Source organism: Notamacropus eugenii, chromosome 3 (genome assembly GCF_028372415.1).
Source record: "Notamacropus eugenii isolate mMacEug1 chromosome 3, mMacEug1.pri_v2, whole genome shotgun sequence".
Taxonomy (NCBI): domain Eukaryota; kingdom Metazoa; phylum Chordata; class Mammalia; order Diprotodontia; family Macropodidae; genus Notamacropus; species Notamacropus eugenii.
The window spans coordinates 466,352,316-466,370,016 of NC_092874.1; the positions used below are offsets into that span (position 1 = coordinate 466,352,316).

General features: G+C 39.1%; 1 protein-coding gene across 10 annotated transcripts in view; it reads left to right on the forward strand.

Annotated features, from left to right (window-relative positions):
- CFAP20DC (CFAP20 domain containing) overlaps window positions 1-17,701 on the forward strand; it is a 215,152-nt gene that overhangs the window by 115,741 nt on the left and 81,710 nt on the right. For 7 of the 10 annotated variants that reach the window (XM_072598796.1, XM_072598800.1, XM_072598797.1 and 4 more), the window contains one exon: window positions 15,326-15,709. The exons of the other annotated variants lie outside the window; for them this stretch is intronic. In XM_072598796.1, coding sequence (XP_072454897.1) covers window positions 15,326-15,709 — 384 coding nt within the window. The remainder of the gene's footprint in view (window positions 1-15,325; window positions 15,710-17,701) is intronic. 10 annotated transcript variants of the gene reach the window in all.

A 17,701-nucleotide genomic window follows, 5' to 3' on the forward strand; every position in this document is an offset into this window, starting at 1 on the left:
GCTTACTGACTAAAACAGTTGGATTTAAATGAACGTTTAATGTTTAATTGTTCCTTCATCTTTAAGGACAGGACAGTGTCATCTTGTCCCTGTGTTCTCAAAAGCTGGCACAGTGCCTGACACACTGTAGGAGCTTAATGCGTGCTTGTTGCCTGATTGGTTGGTCTGCCATGTCTGACTCTGTGATCCTGCATGGACTTTTCTTGGCAAGGATACTGGCATGGTCTGCCATTTTCTTCTCCAGTGACTTACCCAACATCACCTAGCAAGTGAGTGTCTGGGGCTAGATTTGAACTCACATCCTCCTGATTCCAGGCCAAGCGCTTTATCCACTGAGCCACCTGGCTGCCCCTTGGTCCCAGTTGCTCTTCTATAAAAACACTGGTGTTTTGTGGGTCTTAAAATGTAGCTTGCAGAACAAAACAAAGTGGATATTTCCAGTTAACTCTCTAATTAGATGTATGTAAAACACTTTAGAGAATTAAAGCCAAAAAAATCTACCATGGGACTGTCACTTAGATGCGCCTTCAAGTTGTAAAACTGCCAAATCTTCAGTTCATTTAAGTCATATGAGATTGTATTTATAAAGTGCCTGGCACAGAGTAGGTACTATATAAATGCATATTCTCTCCCTTTCCCCCTGCCTGCTGTGTTCCAGTCAAAGTGTCCATCTCTGGTGCCCCAGGCCTGCCATTCCACCTCGCCTCTGTGTCTGTGCTTGCCATGCTCCTGCCTGAAATGCATTTCTTTTCCCCTTCCCCTTCAGCACTTAAAATAGGTGCCATGTGGGATGGGAGAGGTTCTGATGCCATTCATTGGTGCCTTTACAGTGACTTCACATATATTTTGCATATAATTTTCTGCACATATTTCTTACCCCTTTAGAATATGAGTACCTTGAAAGTGGGGGTTCTTTCACCTTTATCTTTGTGTCCCCAGAGCTTAGCCCAGTGCCTTGCAAATTGTATGCACTTCATAAATGCTTGTCCAATAAACCCATGCATGGATCCAAAAAGAAGAGTGTCTTCAATGTTTATTTACTCTGTTCCAAGCACTGAGGGTGCAAGCGCACACTGACAAGATTGACATTTGAATAGTGAGACAGTGATTAAAAGATCAGTGCCTACAGTGGAGCATTTTAGAGTGGGACATCACCAGGGTCCTCACTGGACTCGCTGGCCAATTTATGACTGCCTCCTGAGGAGTGACAGTGCTAATTGGTTACATTTCTCAGAGCTAAAGTTGAAAGCATCTGTGGAAGAAAAGGGTACATAGAGTCAACAATCAATATTTATTAAGCACCTTCTGTGTGCCACACACTGTGCTAAGCACTGGGGATACAGATTTTAAAAAAAAAGGAGCTTATAGTCTAATGGGGAAGATATCCCACAAAAGGAAGCTGATAAGAGGGATGTGCCACAGGGTGTCCTGAGCAGGAGTTTGGACCAAGCAGGGCAGCTGATGGGAAATGAAGTCAAACTTCTGGCTGACTTTATGGCTGCCTTCCAGGCCTCCAGGCAGAGGGGAGGGAGAACAGGGAGTGCTGAGGAGATATTGATTATTAAAGCTGAATCCATCACCATGGTGATGAGCTTATACTTTGGTATATATGGGATAGAGTGATAGAAAGGGGCCAAGAGTTAGTATGAGGAGTCTGGGCCCCTTCTTGGCCAAACTCCCCTCTATTCATTGTTTCCCCTGTGATACTGTCTTGTTTGCTTGTGTTTATATCCCTAACCCTTAGTACAGTGCTTGGCACTTACATAACACCTAGCAACTACTCATTCATTCATTTGTTCATTCATTCATTCACTTATTGCTAGGAAGTACCATGGTTGGAAATGGTGAAACTAACCAAGGTCCTAGAACAAGTGTTTGAGTTGAGTTATTCACTCCACAGAGTGGACAGGCCTGTGGTAGCTCAAAGTGAATGAGTGAAGGAACAAATGGTTGAGAAACCTATCAGGATAAGCGTTCAGTCAGTGAAAGGGGGAAAGCTTGGACAGAAGTTAGATAGAGCACATGCTGCCTTGCCCTAAGCTCTCACTCTCCAAATTAAAGTTATCTTCAGAAATGTATAGGCATGTTACAGGCTTGCTTGGACACATAGCTTTTAAATAAATCATAACTTTTTTCATGACTGACATAATGAAAAGAGTAGTGTAAAATAAAAATAAACAATACCATCCACTTTGACAGAGACTGAAAAGCAGCTTCTGAGTTGCAGAGTATTAAAGTTGTTGGGTATACAAAAGAAAGGGTTTCCCATCTGTTCCAAGAAGGTAGTCCTCAAGAATGCTTTTTAAAAAAATTACAGTACAGCAAGAGCAATTCAGTTTTGTGTATTCTGAAGTTGTTGTCCAAATGACCATCTGCATGTCCTTTTAAGGAATGGGGTGTAACTATAGAAGTGCTCTTTCCTGGGGGAAATCATCTCATTTTCAGGATACATATGCTGCTCCAGTTAATCAGGCAAACTGTATTGATGTTCCTGGCACAATCACACAATTGAATGTTTAACAAACAAATGTTCCTTGGCCTAAAAGAAATATAATCCAAGAGATTTGGAACTTTAAGAAAATGTATTATGTTAAATCACTATATTTTAAATTTCTGATTTAGAGAATCAATTTGTATTTGCTGGATAAACAGCATGACAACTTCTTTAATACTCTGAAAAATTACACTAACCTGTAGGATGAGAATAGAGCATGGGTTTTTAAGTAGCATATAATCAAAAAGAAGAATGTCATCATCTCTGAAATTCATACTAAAGTAGAATTTATAACTTCAATGCATTTACCTTCTAATAACAATCAACAAATAAATTTTTAAAATATATTAGGTAGTTAGAATTTATTATATCACATTTGTAGTTTTCTTATTGCGTCTATCAAAGTAGCATAAGCATTAACAATAAAGAAATATATATTTTTGGAGGCACAGTTCAGTTTTATAAATTTCATGTTGTATCAGAGTTTTACCAGATTATTTTTATTTTTCTTATCTTTACTCCCCATCCCCAAAAGGAAGTCAGTATAAACTAAAATATTATCCAGTATTCATGTTAGTCTAATTTGTTGAATTGTCTTTTCTTTACCCTCATTTTTTCTATTTGACTATAGGGCATATAAGATTTGTCTTGGAATTTATAGGTAAGAAAACTTCTCACCCTTCTTAAATTCCCATGCAATTGACAGTTTCCACCACTCACGTAGATTGGTGGATTTGTGGCCTCATTGTTGTGATAACTCTTCCCAAGGCTCAGATCCTGCTGGAGACACACCTTTAAATTTTTCATGATTCTTAGCAGTGGCCGTCCCACAAATCTTCCATTGATCTGCTATTGTACTAGAGACCTTCCTTTAACCTGGCTTTTTATGACATTAATATGGGTCCCTTGTTATCCTTTCCACTCATCTATCTACCAGCTCACCTCCTTTTCCAGTCCTGCATTTCCTAAATACTGTCTTCGAAATTACCTCTTGTACGAGTCATCACTGATACATGCTGGGATCTCCTAATGCCTGACATCTGCTCTCCATTGTTATTTGGAATATCCCATTTTGATTCTTAGGATGTTGTAGGAGTTGATGATTGCCATTTGGCATCGGCAGATTAATATTGATATTGAAAAAATAGGGTTTTGTATCAGAGGACAGCTTGGGATCATTGAAAGCACTGCTCATTTTTACACTTGCAGTCTAGCTTGCTCCTTGAAGAACTAACCCAGGGTTTTGCCCATACAACATACATGCCACATTCTTCATTCAATAACATGAAACAGTGCCTGAGCGATGGTGGCACTACACAGTAGATACTGAGTCCTGCATGTGATGAAATCAAACATCACTCTACTTAGGCATAGACAAGCAGAAATTGTTTCTTCACCCATGAAAGGAAATATGTGTGTATACCCACATAGACATATATGTAGATATATGTGCATATATATAAACATATACATACACACATGCATAAATGACTTGGGCAAAGAAAAAGTTTCTTTGGATTGGAAATTTCCTTTTTAATGAACTTAGGGGTGTGTGGGTGGGTGGTGGAGGTGGTTTATCTAGTGCCCTGTGATTCTGTTACAGAGGAAGAGAAAGCTTTTCCTCGTTTTTTTCCTCTTTTAGACACCATTGTTGTGGCGCCATGTTTGCTCCGTGTTGGCATCCAAAGGCTGGGGGAGAATAGCTTCAGGTCTCGGTTGGACCCACAGTTCTAAGGAGGAGGAGGAGGCGGCCGGGGCTGTATCAGGTCTGCAGTGAGCAGCAGTGCAGGAAGAACTGAGGCAGAAATCAACAGTCTGAGAAAAATTCCACTTTCTAGATGGGAACCAGTGAAATGGACGTTACCTGCTAATCCTCATGTCAGGAAGGGAAACCAGAGATATTCTGTTCTAGCATGCAACTGATCATATCTGGGAATGGTATTCTATAGAAAAATGTACATCAGTTTGCAGCTAAAATGGCTCTATAAAGATATGAAAGGAACTATGACCCCAATTAGAAACGAAGTGAGTAGATGGAAGATTTCTCACAGGGTGCCCGCCTTCCCTGTCTGGCACACCATCATGATGGTGTCTTGTCTCTGGGATGGAAGGGAGGCCATGATGAAGTCCAAGGATACCACCATTCATAACAAAGCAGGCATAGCTGGTATCACTTCATTATTTTATTGACCAAGTCCTTTACTCTGCCATAAAGCTCATGAAATAAGACATAACAACTTAAGTCTTATTGATTTGAGTAGAGGGTACCTAGTCCAACATGACCCAGGGCCAGCTGTCGTTTCAAATCTTCCTCTCACTAGAAGCCACACACTATTGGCATTTTATACATAAAAATCCATCATACTAGGATGCCGCGTTTTCAGAGGAGGCAGAGTGTTCTTATTAGAAAGACAGACAATCTATGAGAATTGTGGTGGCCACTGTCAAAAGAATTCAAAAGATGAAGTGATGGCAGGGGGACTGTGGTGTTCTGAGAAGGCCCGAGGAGGGCATTCTTCCCAAAGAGCCCCTGAACTTTGATTGGCACACAGTACATTATTCTACAATTTCGTTGCCAGGTAATGGAGGTAGATATAAAATTTAAATGGGCCAAGGAAAGAAGCCCCCTCAACTCAGCTCCATTCCTGGTTGAGTTTTTATACTTACACAAAGTACATGATTGTCTCTATACATATTGGGTATTGGGTACCTTCTAGCGCCAGGTCTAAAAGCCGACCTTGATCCTAAGAAACCTCTTTTCCAGGATTATATAATCCCACACCAGTGAGAACAGATGCAAGGCACAAAATGAGATGGACCTCGTGTTGGTCAAAACCAATTACCAGACACCTGAGCTGTTATACAGTTGCTGCATCTGCCTTGTCACTCCAGTCCATCCTCTCTATTCAACTACCAAAGTGATTTTCCTAAAGCATAGGTCCAATCCTGTCATCCTTACCCAGTAAATTCCAGTGGGTTCCCTTTGCCTCTAGGAGCAAATGTAAAATTCTCTGTTTGGCATTTGAAGAATCTCCTGGCTGTTCCATAAACAAGATATTCCATCTCTTAGCTCCAGGCGTTTTCTTTCACTTTCTCCCATGCCTGGAATGTTCTCCCTCTTTCACTCTGATCGCTGATGTCCATGGCTTCCTTTAAGTCACCACTAAAATCCCACCTCCCCCAGGAAGCCTTCCCTAATCCCTCTTGATTCCAGTGCCTTCCTTCTGTTAGTTATCTCCTCTTTATTCTGCATGTAGCTTACTATGTATGCTTTTGTTTGCATGTTGTCTCTCCCATTAGACTGTAAGCTTCTTGAGGGCAGGGATTGTCGTTTTGTGCCCCCAGCACAATACCTGACACGTTACAGTCATTCTTCAGTTGTATCCAACTCTTCATGACCCCCATCTGAGGGTTTCTTTGGCAAAAATACTGGAATGATTTGATATTTCCTTCTCCAGCTCATTTGGCAGATGAGAAAACTGAGGAAAATAGGGTTAAGTGACTTGCCCAGGGTCATACAACTAATAAGTGTCTGAGGTCAGATATGAACTCAGGAAGATGAGTCCTCCTGATTCCAGGGCCAGCACTCTATTCTCTAGTCTCCCAGCTGCCCCATCTGACATATAGTAGGTGTTTAATAAATGTTGATTGATTGACGGATTGTTAGAGGATGACTCCGAGTCCTCCCACAAAGAAATGGTGGAGTTTTGGATTGTCTGTGGTATGAGGGATGGGGAGAAGGATTGATGCATCTTAGAATGCATAATTGTTGCTAACTTTGTGAGACTATTTCTTTAGAAAAGGTCTCTTAGGAGCTGAGCACCCTGGCACGTCCTCAGCATAGCCAGATTTCTCCCAAGGGCGCATCCACTTGCCAAAGGATGAGGGAATTTGTTGTAGCCGTAACTCAAGCCAAAGTGTTTCATGTCTTAGCTTTCTCTCAACGTAGAGAATGCCATCTTGTTCTTATAGAACGAATGACTTGGCCTCAGTTTCTATGCTGAGACCTAGCTGAGACCAGTGATGGGATCGGGGAAATTGAGAAGGTAGGCAGTTCTAGCATAGTCATTATCAATACGGGACAGTTAGGTGGAGTTCTTGAAGTGCTCTTAGATGGCACTGGCTTGAAGGCAAATCCTTAGTTGTACAAGAAGCCTAAGCTGAAGTAGGATCACTAACAAGGGGGGGAGTGGAAGGAGAATTCTTGGCTAGGATCCAAAGCACAAAAGAGTCAGTCTCATCCACTAGGATCACTGTGGCCCAAACAGATGGCGAACAGAATCAGGAACATGGGATGGATTGCCTTAATTATGATGTAGTTCAAACAATTTTAAAAATACATACTGAGGCAAAACACTGTGCTCAGTGGTCAGAGATGAATAGTGACAATCCCTATCCTTAGGGTGCATTCAGTCTAATTGAAATGAGATGCTTATTCAAGTAACTATAATGCAGTTTAAAACAGTGCATCAGAGAGGTCAGAGTAGCATCAAGGAGGAAGACAGAGAGAAGAGATTACTTCTAGCTGTGAGGAGGAGTTCGTAAGTGTTTCATGAAGTATGTAGTACCTGAACTCAGCCCTAGAAAGAGGCAAAAGGATTTCAGCAGGAGGAGTAGGGAGGACAGTTTCTTCCAAATATGGGATGTTGCATGTGCAAATCCATAAAAGTAGGATGAGATTAAGAAACATGTAAGATATATTGAGGGAGTAATGTGAAATAAGTCCTTTTCATTTTGCTATACACTGGATACTCTATATATACCTTCCACTGTCCCCAGTATTTTTGTCAATAAAACCTCAGATAGGGGTCATGAAGAGTTGGATACAACTGAAGAATGACTGTAACGTGTCAGGTATTGTGCTGGGGGCACAAAACGACAATCCCTGCCCTCAAGAAGCTTACAGTCTAATGGGAGAGACAACATGCAAACAAAAGCATACATAGTAAGCTACATGCAGAATAAAGAGGAGATAACTAACAGAAGGAAGGCACTGGAATCAAGAGGGATTAGGGAAGGCTTCCTGGGGGAGGTGGGATTTTAGTGGTGACTTAAAGGAAGCCATGGACATCAGTGATCAGAGTGAAAGAGGGAGAACATTCCAGGCATGGGAGAAAGTGAAAGAAAATGCCTGGAGTTGAGATATGAGAAATACATGATTTCTCATTTCAATAGAAATTGACATGACTTAAAGCCCATTTGGAGAGTTCTAGATTTCCCAAAGATGTATCATGAATTGTTTGAACAAACTTTATGGAGATTTTCATAGTCTGCATTATTTGCCTGTTACAGATTTCATACGTTTTATTCAGCAGTACAAAGGAAATAAGGACAAATAAGCTTTGTTTTTATTTCATTTTTGAACAACAACAAAAAGAGTAAAGAAGGCCAAAAGTTATGAAATAATTATATAAAAGTGGCAAAGAGAAAAAGACACTTAGTCTTTGAAATGCAAAAACTCCCCAAATCTCCGTCATAAAACTGTTCATAGGCAAGACATTCAGAGAAAATGCAGATCTTAATGTCCTAACATTTGCTCATCATTTCCTGGGATGGTGATACCCAACCCAATTTTCAAGTGCATGGTAGGATATAACAGCAAATTTCTGTCTTTGCATCTTTACCTAAATGTTTATCATCCTGCTTCCCCAGGAAAGTGATTGTCTTTATTATCGTAAGTAGGTTATTTTTTCTCAGTTGCATGTAAAAACAATTTTAATATTTTTTAAATTTGTTTCACATTCTCTCCCTCTTTCCTCATTGAGAAGGCAAGCAATTTGCTACAGATCATCTGTGTGTAGTAATACAAAACATGTTTCCATATTGGCCGTGCTGTAAAAGAAAACAAAACAAAAGAGAAAACAAGAAAAATACAGTTAAAAGATATGCTTTAATCTGCATTCTGACTCAATTAATTCTCTCCCTGGAGATACGTGGTATTTATCATCATGAATCCTTTGGAATTTTCTTAGATCATTGTATTGATCAGAGTAGGTAATATGTTGAACATCCCATACTTGGAATTAATTATCCTCTCAACTGCTCTTGCTTTCCTCTAAGACTGCGTTCAGGTATTATGTACTTCATGAAACACTCTTGAACTCTCCCTACAGCTGATCACCATCCTGTATTGCTGTTACTATGTGTATTGTTCTCCTGGTTCTATTTACTTCACTTTGGATCAGTTCACATAAATCTTCCTAGGTTTTTCTGAAACCATCCTGCTCATTATTTCTTATAGGACAATGGTATTCCATCATAATTATATACCACAACTTGTTCAGCTGTTCCCTAATTGATGGGCATCCCTTCAATTTTCAGTTCTTTGCTACCACAAAAAGAGCTGCTATTAATATTTTTATACATGAAGGCCCTTTTCCTTTTTTTAATTTCTTTGGAATACAGACCTAGTGGTGGTATTTTGGACATAGTTCCAAATTGCTCTAAAGAATGGTTGAATCACTTCACAATTCTACTAACAGTGCATTAATATCCCTCTTTTCCCATATCCCCTCCAATATTTATCATTTTCCTTTTCAGTCATATTAGTCAGTCTGATAGGTGTGAGATATTACCTCAGAGTTGTATTAATTTGCATTTCTCTTAATCAGTAATGATTTAGACCGTGTTTTCATATGACTGTAGGGAGCTTTGATTTCTTCTTGTGAACCATTTATCAATTGTGAACAAATTGTATTCTTAGAAATTTTGAGTTAGTTCTCTATATATTTGAGAAATGAGACCTCTATCAGAGAAAATTGTAAAAAACATTTCTCAGTTTCCTGGTTTGGTTTCCTGCTTTGGTTGCATTGGTTTTCTTCATGAAAAAATACTTTTTAATTGAATGTAATTAGGGGGGTGGAGCCAAGATGGCGGAGTAGAAAGATGCATATACTCTAGCACTTCCCCCACAGCCCACAAAATACCTGTAAAAAATGACTCTTAACAAATTCTAGAGCAGCAGAAGCCACAGAACAACAGGGTGAAACAGATTTCTAGCCAAAGATAACCTGGAAGGCTGACAGGAAAGGTCTATCCCAGGGAACACTGAGCAGAGCAGAGCCCAGCCCTGGCCACGCTGCACGGTGAGGAACAGGACCTGAACAGGCCTCTGGGGCAGAATCCCCAGCAGGGAGGATCCCAGATCCCTCAACCCACAACCAACAAAGAAAGCTTCAAAGGTTGGAGTGGAAGGGCTTTCCCAGCTGGGTGAGCAGGGAGCAGGGTCTCCCCAGCACTGGCCTCAGGCAGTGGCAGAGGTGGCAACAGCAGCAACAGTGAGCAGCAGGTGGCTGTGGTGGCAGTGGCCACGGAAGCAGCCTGGGTCCATTGTCCAAACAGCTCAGCTTAAAGCCTCTGGGGGTCCAGTGGCGGTCCGGCCCCCACCTAAAGCCCCTGGAGGAATTGAGCAGCTGATCTGAACCTCAGCCATGAGTGCCAGACCCTCCCCCACCCACTGCCCCTGGGGGAATTGAGCAACTGATCTGAACCTCAGCCCTGAGCACTGTCCTGGGGGGAGGAGGAGCACTTGGACCCTCCTCTTGACAAAGGATTGCGAAGTCAAGTAACTGGTTAAGAAAATGCCCCCAAAAGGGGAAAAAAAACAAGACCATAGAAGTTTACTTTTTTGGTGAACAGGTATCTCCTTCCATCCTTTCTGATGAGGAAGAATATGGCATAATGTCACAGGAAGTCAAGGCTTCTGCCTCCAGTACCTCCAAAATGAATATGAAATGGGCTCAGGCCATAGAAGAGCTTGAAAAGCAAGTCAGCACCTTGCTAAAGGAGAACCAAAAAAATGCTGAGGAAAATAGCACCTTTAAAAATAGGCTAATTCAATTGGAGAAGGAGGTCCAAAAAGCCAGTGAGGAGAAGAAGGCTTTAAAAAGCAGAATTAGCCAAATGCAAAAGGAGGTTCAAAACCTCACTGAAGAAAATAGTTCTTTAAAAATGAGAGTGGAGTTCAGGGAAGCTAATGACTATATGATAAACCAAGAAGTTACAAAACAAAATCAAAAGTTTGAAAAACTAGAAGATAATGTGAAACATCTCATTGGAAAAACAATTGACCTGGAAAACAGATCCAGGAGAAGCAATTTAAAAATTATGGGACTACCTGAAAGCCATGATCAAAAAAAGAGCCTAGACATTATCTTTCATGAAATTATCAAGGAAAATTGCCCTTGTATTCTAGAACCAGAGGGCAAAATAAATATTGAAAGAATCCACCAATCACCTCCTGAAAGAGACTCAAAGACAGAAACTTCTAGGAATATTGTGGCCAAATTTCTGAGTTCACAGGTCAAGGATAAAATATTGTAAGCAGCTAGAAAGAAACAATTCAAGTATTGTAGAAATACAATCAGGATAATATAGGCTCTGGCAGTTGCTACATTAAGGGATGGAAGGGCTTGGAATAAGATATTCCAAAAGTCAGAGGAATTGGGATTAAAACCAAGAATCACCTACTCAGCAAAACTGAGTATAATACTTGAAGGGAAAAAAAATGGTCATTCAATGATATAGAGGACTTTCAAACATTCATGATGAAAAGACCAGAACTGAATAGAAAATTTGACTTTCAAACACAAGAATCAAGAGAAGCATGAAAAGGTAAATAGGGAAGAGAAATTATAAAGGACTTTCTAAATCTGAACTGTTTACATTCCTACATGTAAAGATAATATTTGTAACTCTTGAGACTTTTCTCAGTATTTGGGTAGGTGGAGGGATTGTGCACACACACATATAGACAGAGAGTACAGGTTGAGTTGAATCAGAAGAGATGATATCCGTGAAAAAATAAAATTAAGGGGTGAGGGAGGAAAATACTGGGAGGAGAAATGGAATGGGGCAAACTATCACTCATAAAAGAGATAAAAATCTTTTTCAATGGAGGAGAAAAGGGAGGAGGTGAGAGGGAGAAAGTGAAGCTTACTCTCTTCAGGGAATAACATGCTCACTAAATTTGGTATGAAAATCTGTCTTACACTACAAGAAAGTAGGGGAGAAGGGGACAAGTGGGGTGAAAGGGATGATAGAAGGAAGGGCAAATGGGAGAAGGGAATAACTTAAAGTAAACACTTTTGGGGAAGGGACAAGGTCAAATGAGAGAATAGGAAAAAAAGGAGGGGGACAGAGTAGGATGGAGGGCAATATAGTTAGTCTTATACAACATGACTATTAAGGAAGTCTTTTGCAAAATGACACATATATAGCCTATATTGAATTGCTTGCCTTCTCAGTGGGGATGGGTGGGGAGGCAGGGAGGGAGAGAAATTGGAATTCAAAGTATTAGAAACGAATATTGAGAATTGTTATTGTATATAACTGGGAAACAAAAAATACAGGTAATGGGGTATAGAAATTTATCTTGCCCTACAAGAATAGAGAGAAGATGGGGATAAGGAAAAGGTGGGGTGTGACAGAAGGGAGGACACATTGAGAGAAGGGGTAATCAGAATGCAAGGTGTTATGGAGTGGGAGAGGGGAGAGATGGAGAGAAAAATTGGAACTCAAAATTTTGTGCAAATGAATGTCGAAATCTAAAAATAAAACTATTAAAAAAATTGAGTGTAATCAGAATTATCCATTTTACTTCTCATAATGCTCTCTATCTCTTCTTTGGTCATAAATTCTGCCAATATCTAACAGATAAACTATTCCATACTCTCTTAATTTGCTTATGATATCACCTTTTATATCTAAATCAAGTACCCATTTTGACCTTATCTTTATATATAACATCTTCATATACAATAGTTTTCCCAGCAACTTTTGTTAAATAGTGAGTTCTTGTCTCAAAAGCTTAGGTCTTTGGGTTTATGAAATATGAGCTTAATGTAGTCATTGACTACTAGATATTGTGTACCTAATCTATTCTACTGATTCACCCTTCTCTTTCTTAATTAGTACCAGATTGTTCTGATGATTACCACTTTGTAAGATCTGGTAGGAGTAGGCTGCCTTCCTTTACATTTTTTTTATTGATTCCCTTGATATTCTTGACCTTTTGTTCTTCCAAATAAATATTGTTATTATTTTTCTAGTTCCATAAAATAATTTTGGTAGTTTGATGTGACCCTAAATAAGTAAATTAATTTAGGTAGAATTTTCATTTTTTTTATATTGGCTCAGCCTGGCCATGAGCAACTAATGATTTAGCTTTATTTGTGTGGGAAGTGTTTTATAATTGTGTTCATATAGTTCCTACATTTGTCTTGTCAGGTAGACTCCCACGTATTTTATATGGTCTGCATTTATTTTAAAGGGAATTTCTCTTTCTATCTCTCCTTCTGGACTTTGTTGGTAATATATAGAAATGCTGAAGTTCTTAATTATTTCCACTAGTTTTTTTTTAGTTGATTCTCTAGGATTTTCTAAGTATACTATCATTTAATCTACAAACAGTGATAGTTTAGTTTCATCAATGCCTGTTCAAATTTCTTTAATTTCTTTTTTTCTTATTGCTATAACTAGCATTTCTAGTACAATATTGAATAATAGTGGTGATAATGGGCATCCTTACTTCACCTCTGCTCTTATAATTAAGGAAGCTAACCTATTGCCATTATAGGTAATGCTTGCTGTTGGTTTTACATAGATAATACTTATCATTTTTAGGAAAACTCCATTCCTATACTTTCTAGTGTTTTTAATAAGAATGAGTGTTGTATATTGTCAAAAGTTTATTTTTACCTCTGTTGAGATGATCAAATGATTTTTGTTGTTTTTATTATTGATATGTTCAGTTATGTTGACAGTGTTCTTAATATTGAACCAGCTCTGCTTTCCTGTTATAAATTCCACCCGATCATACTATATAATCTTTGTGTTATATTACTGTAATCTCCTAGGTAGTATATTATTTAAAATTTTTGCATTTATTATTCATTAGGTAAATTAGTCTATAGTTTTCTTTATTTGTTTTTGCCCTTCTGTAATAAAAGGATTTTGATAGGACTCCATTTCCTATTTTTCGTTTTTTTAAAACTTTTTTCCCAATTGCATATAAAAACAATTTTTAACATTTGTTTTTAAAATTTTTTAACTTTTGATTCTCTCCTTCCTTCTCTCCTTTCTCCCTTCCCTGAGATGGTAAGCAATTTGAAATAGTTTATGTATACACAATTATAATAACATTGTTCTGTCTTAGTCATGCTGTGAAACAAAACAGTAGCCACCATTTTGTACAAAAAAAGGTCCTTTTCCCTTTTTATAATCGCTTTAGGATACAAGCCTAGTAGTGTATTTCTGGGTCAAAGAAGATAAACAACTTTACCATACTTCGAGCATCTTTGCCTATTTTTTCAAAATAATACCGGAATTAATTTTTTTGTAAATATTTGGTAGAATTCACTTGTGAATCCATCTGACTTGGGGGATTTTTTTTCTTAAGGAGTTCATTGATGGCTTGTTCAATTTCTTTTCTAAAATAAGGTTATTTAAGCACTATATTCTTTTAATATGGGAAATTTATATTTTTGTAAATATTTTTCCTTTTTACTTAGATTGTTAGATTTATTGGCATACAGTTGGGCAAAATAGCTTCCTCTTCCTCTCCATTGTAAAAGCTCTTCCTTTCATGCCTTTTTTTATGTGAGATAATTTTCCCCATTCTATCTCTCTTCCCCATTTTTCCAGTGGGTCTCTCTTTTTCATCCCTCTATTTTTTCTAAATCATCTCCTAATAGTTAACTTACACCCGTGACTTCTGTGTCGACTCCTTCTACCTGCCCTAATAATGAGAAAATTCTTAGGAGTCACAATGATCGCCTTCCCATATAGGAATGTTAGCAGTTTAACCTTATTGAACTCTGGATGACTTCTCTTTATCTCTCCCTCTTTACGCTTCTCATGAGTCGTGTACTTGGAAGTCAGATTTTCTGTTTGGCTCTGGGGTTCTCATTAGGAGCGCTTTACAGTCTATATTTCATTAAATGTCTATATTTTCCTCTGAAGGGTTATACTTGGTATTACTGGGTAGGTGATTGTTATAATCCTAGCTCTCTTGCCTTCCTGAATATCATGTTCCAAAGCCCTCCTACCCTTAAAGTGGAAGTTTGTCTTGTGCTGGAAAATTGTTTCAACCTGACCTTTTATTGATTCTGCTACTGCAGAGTTTGATTTGAGGCATTATTTTAAAGTTGTTTGGAGAGGAATTTGTGAGTTCAGATGAGTTCCTGCCTTTATTCCACTATCTTGACTCTGCTTGATAAGTAGAGTTTTAAATAATAATTAGACATTAGCTTACCAACAGGCAGTTAATATGGCTTATGATTTGGGGTCACATCTCTTGCCATAATTGAAAAGATAATAAGAAATATAATTATTCCAACCCATTGATCTTCAGAACTGTCTCAGGATCATTGAGGGGAAAAGGACTAAAATGGGTCCCTTAGTTTATCCTGTGGCATTTTCATGCCTGTGTCAGTGATGACTGGTCATTTCATTTTCCATGTATGTTCAGATCACAAAACTGAAGATGGAAAGCATGTGTATTTTTGGTAACAAGAATGATTCTCTTTTCAAATGGGAATAAATATATTCATGGACTACTATGTGTTACATGTTTCTGGTATCAGAGGTAGCAAATATGGGATGCACTGAGAGGCTGTATACAGAGAATGTACATCCAATGAGCACATCCCAGGGCCCTTATTTAATTTTAAAAAAACAAACAAACTTATTTCTAAAGCAACCATGTTATTATGAAAATCACATGATTCATAAAAATCATAAATTGCAAACTGGCATAAGGGCTTGTACATGATAAGTTGTCCAGTACAAGCTTCTGCTCAAAATTGTTTTCACTTTGTTCCCATATTTTAGGATAACCAGAGTCTATTCATCCATGATACGCCAGGCCCAACAGCTAGCCTCAGCACATCAGGGTTATGTGAATTAACAGTTTCATCAGAGCTGCTCTTAGAAAGGATTCTAGGAAAGGCTGGAAACAGGACATATAAAGGATATATAAAAAGTGCCTGTGTGGAAACAGCAGTATCTGAACCCCAAGACAGTGTTCAGAAGAGTGTGGGGCCTATTCCATGCCTCTCTCCCACTCTAAGAAGGCCTAACTTGTCTAAGGAAACTCCAGGCACCATCACAAAACCAAAGGACTTCCCAGTTTACCACCAAGTTACAGCATCAATAAACAAAACATCCCTAAAAGAAATCCCGGTGGACAGTGCGGGACTGATCGCTGACACACCTGTAAGTGATTTTCCTTTGGTTTACCTGTGTTAGTGTTTCCTTCCCCACACTTTTCCTAGGGCCTCTTGTCCATCATTAGGAGAATTAACATCTGTATTCTTTTCTGGCAGGAAAGCAGCATATTGACAGTTAAAAAATAAGGTAGACTGAGGCACAGAATTACAAGCACAGTCAACTTATTAGTAAACCCAGATTTACCATGAAATAGAATCTCAGATTTCCCAGCTACACTAAGACCCTGAAGTGGGGAATGGCTGCCCTTTTTATCGTTTTAGGGGAGAACAGAACAGGAACATGACTTCTTAGGAGAGAACAAGTTATGACTGGTTAGCAGTCAGGAAATGAGGCTTGCAGAACCCCGCTCCTTTCCCTCCTACAACTAAGAAATGTCCATTGTTTGAGTCCACCTGGGAGGTTAGAGACAGTGGACCAGCCTTCAAGGGTAACAGATTTCCTTGACACAAGAATAGAACGTTCATTAACAAGAGAACTGGATTTCTAAACTTAACTCCTTGTAGACCAGCTGAGTTTCTGAGCTGAGTTCAAAGACAAAGAATCATAACTTAGGCAGTTACAGGACAAAATCAATTAATTATAAAGAAGATCAGTTTTAAAAAAGACAGAATCATTCTGTTTCAACATAAAACATGGATTTCATAGCCCAAAATTGATATAAATCCTTGTATTTTGTTAAACAAATTAATTTTCCCATGTCAGGTTCCCCACAGTGGTGCCTACTCATTGCCTGTGAGTTATAAATACAGACTTTCCTGAAAGGTGAAAACCTGCAAAGTGAAAGTGATAGACTTTCAGTAACAATCTGCATTTAAGCCATATAAACATCATTAGTCAGGGCCTTTGATAGTCTCTTTATAGCATTCCAGGAAAAGAAAGGAACCACAATTGAAGTTTTACAGGAAGCCCGTGTCACAGCCTGAATCCCAGGGCTAGTGTGGCAGCTGTGTGCATGCCCATCAAATTGATTTTTTTCTCTTGTAGTCTAGTTTTTTCTTCTTTTCCTCTATAACTGTACCTAGTAAATTGTGAACAAATGGAGCTGCTTCAAACGTGACATTCAAGCTCTTTTTTTTAAGTTAAAGATTATCTTCAGAAGTCTTAGCGTATGTATCCGAAGTTGAGTCACAGTGTAGAATGATATATATTGAAACATCTGAAGCAGCCTACCAGGGATTACCACGTTCAGCCCAAAAGATGCTAGCAAGGAAAAGACAATGCCTTTCCCCCAGTGGACTCTCAAGGAGGTCATAATGTTCAGTGTAGAGCATGATTCTCTGTTAGGGGATCTTCTCTCTCTCTCTCTCCCTCCCTTCCTCTCTCCCTCCCCTCCTCTCTCCTTCCCCTCCTCTCTCCTCTCTCTCTCTCTCTCCTCTCTCTCTCTCTCTCTCTCTCTCTCTCTCTCTCTCTCTCTCTCTCTCTCTCTCTCTCTCTCTCTCTCTCTCCCTCCCTCCCTCCCTCCCTCCCTCCAGCAAATCATTCAGTGGTTTTAGGTGAGGTGGCTCTTTCCTCTCATTTTCTAAGAGGTAACATAGTTTGGAGTCAGTAGGCATGGGAGTCCTGACTTTGACAGAAGCCTTGTGACAACTGACGTGTTACATAACCTCTGTAAACCTGTTTTCTCATTTGTAAAATGGGAATGGTAACATTCATCCTACCTCTATGACCTAGCTGCTATCATCAAGGTGCTTATCGAGGCACCATAGAGAGACGTCCAGTTAGTGTGATTTTTATTAATTAAAATCTTATCTAAGAAGAAATAGATGATTTTGTTATTCTGTATACCTTCTCTGGCAGTTTCTCCCTCCCTTGTTGATAATCAAGGCTCCCTGGTTGACCGGGACCTCATCTCCCCAGTTGTTTATCAGAAAGAAGTCCCTGCCTCCATGCTGTGTCTTACTCAGAAGGTATGACTTCAGTGCAGCTCAGGAATCTCCACATACCATGCCACCTCTTGTTACAGTAATCCTAAGAATA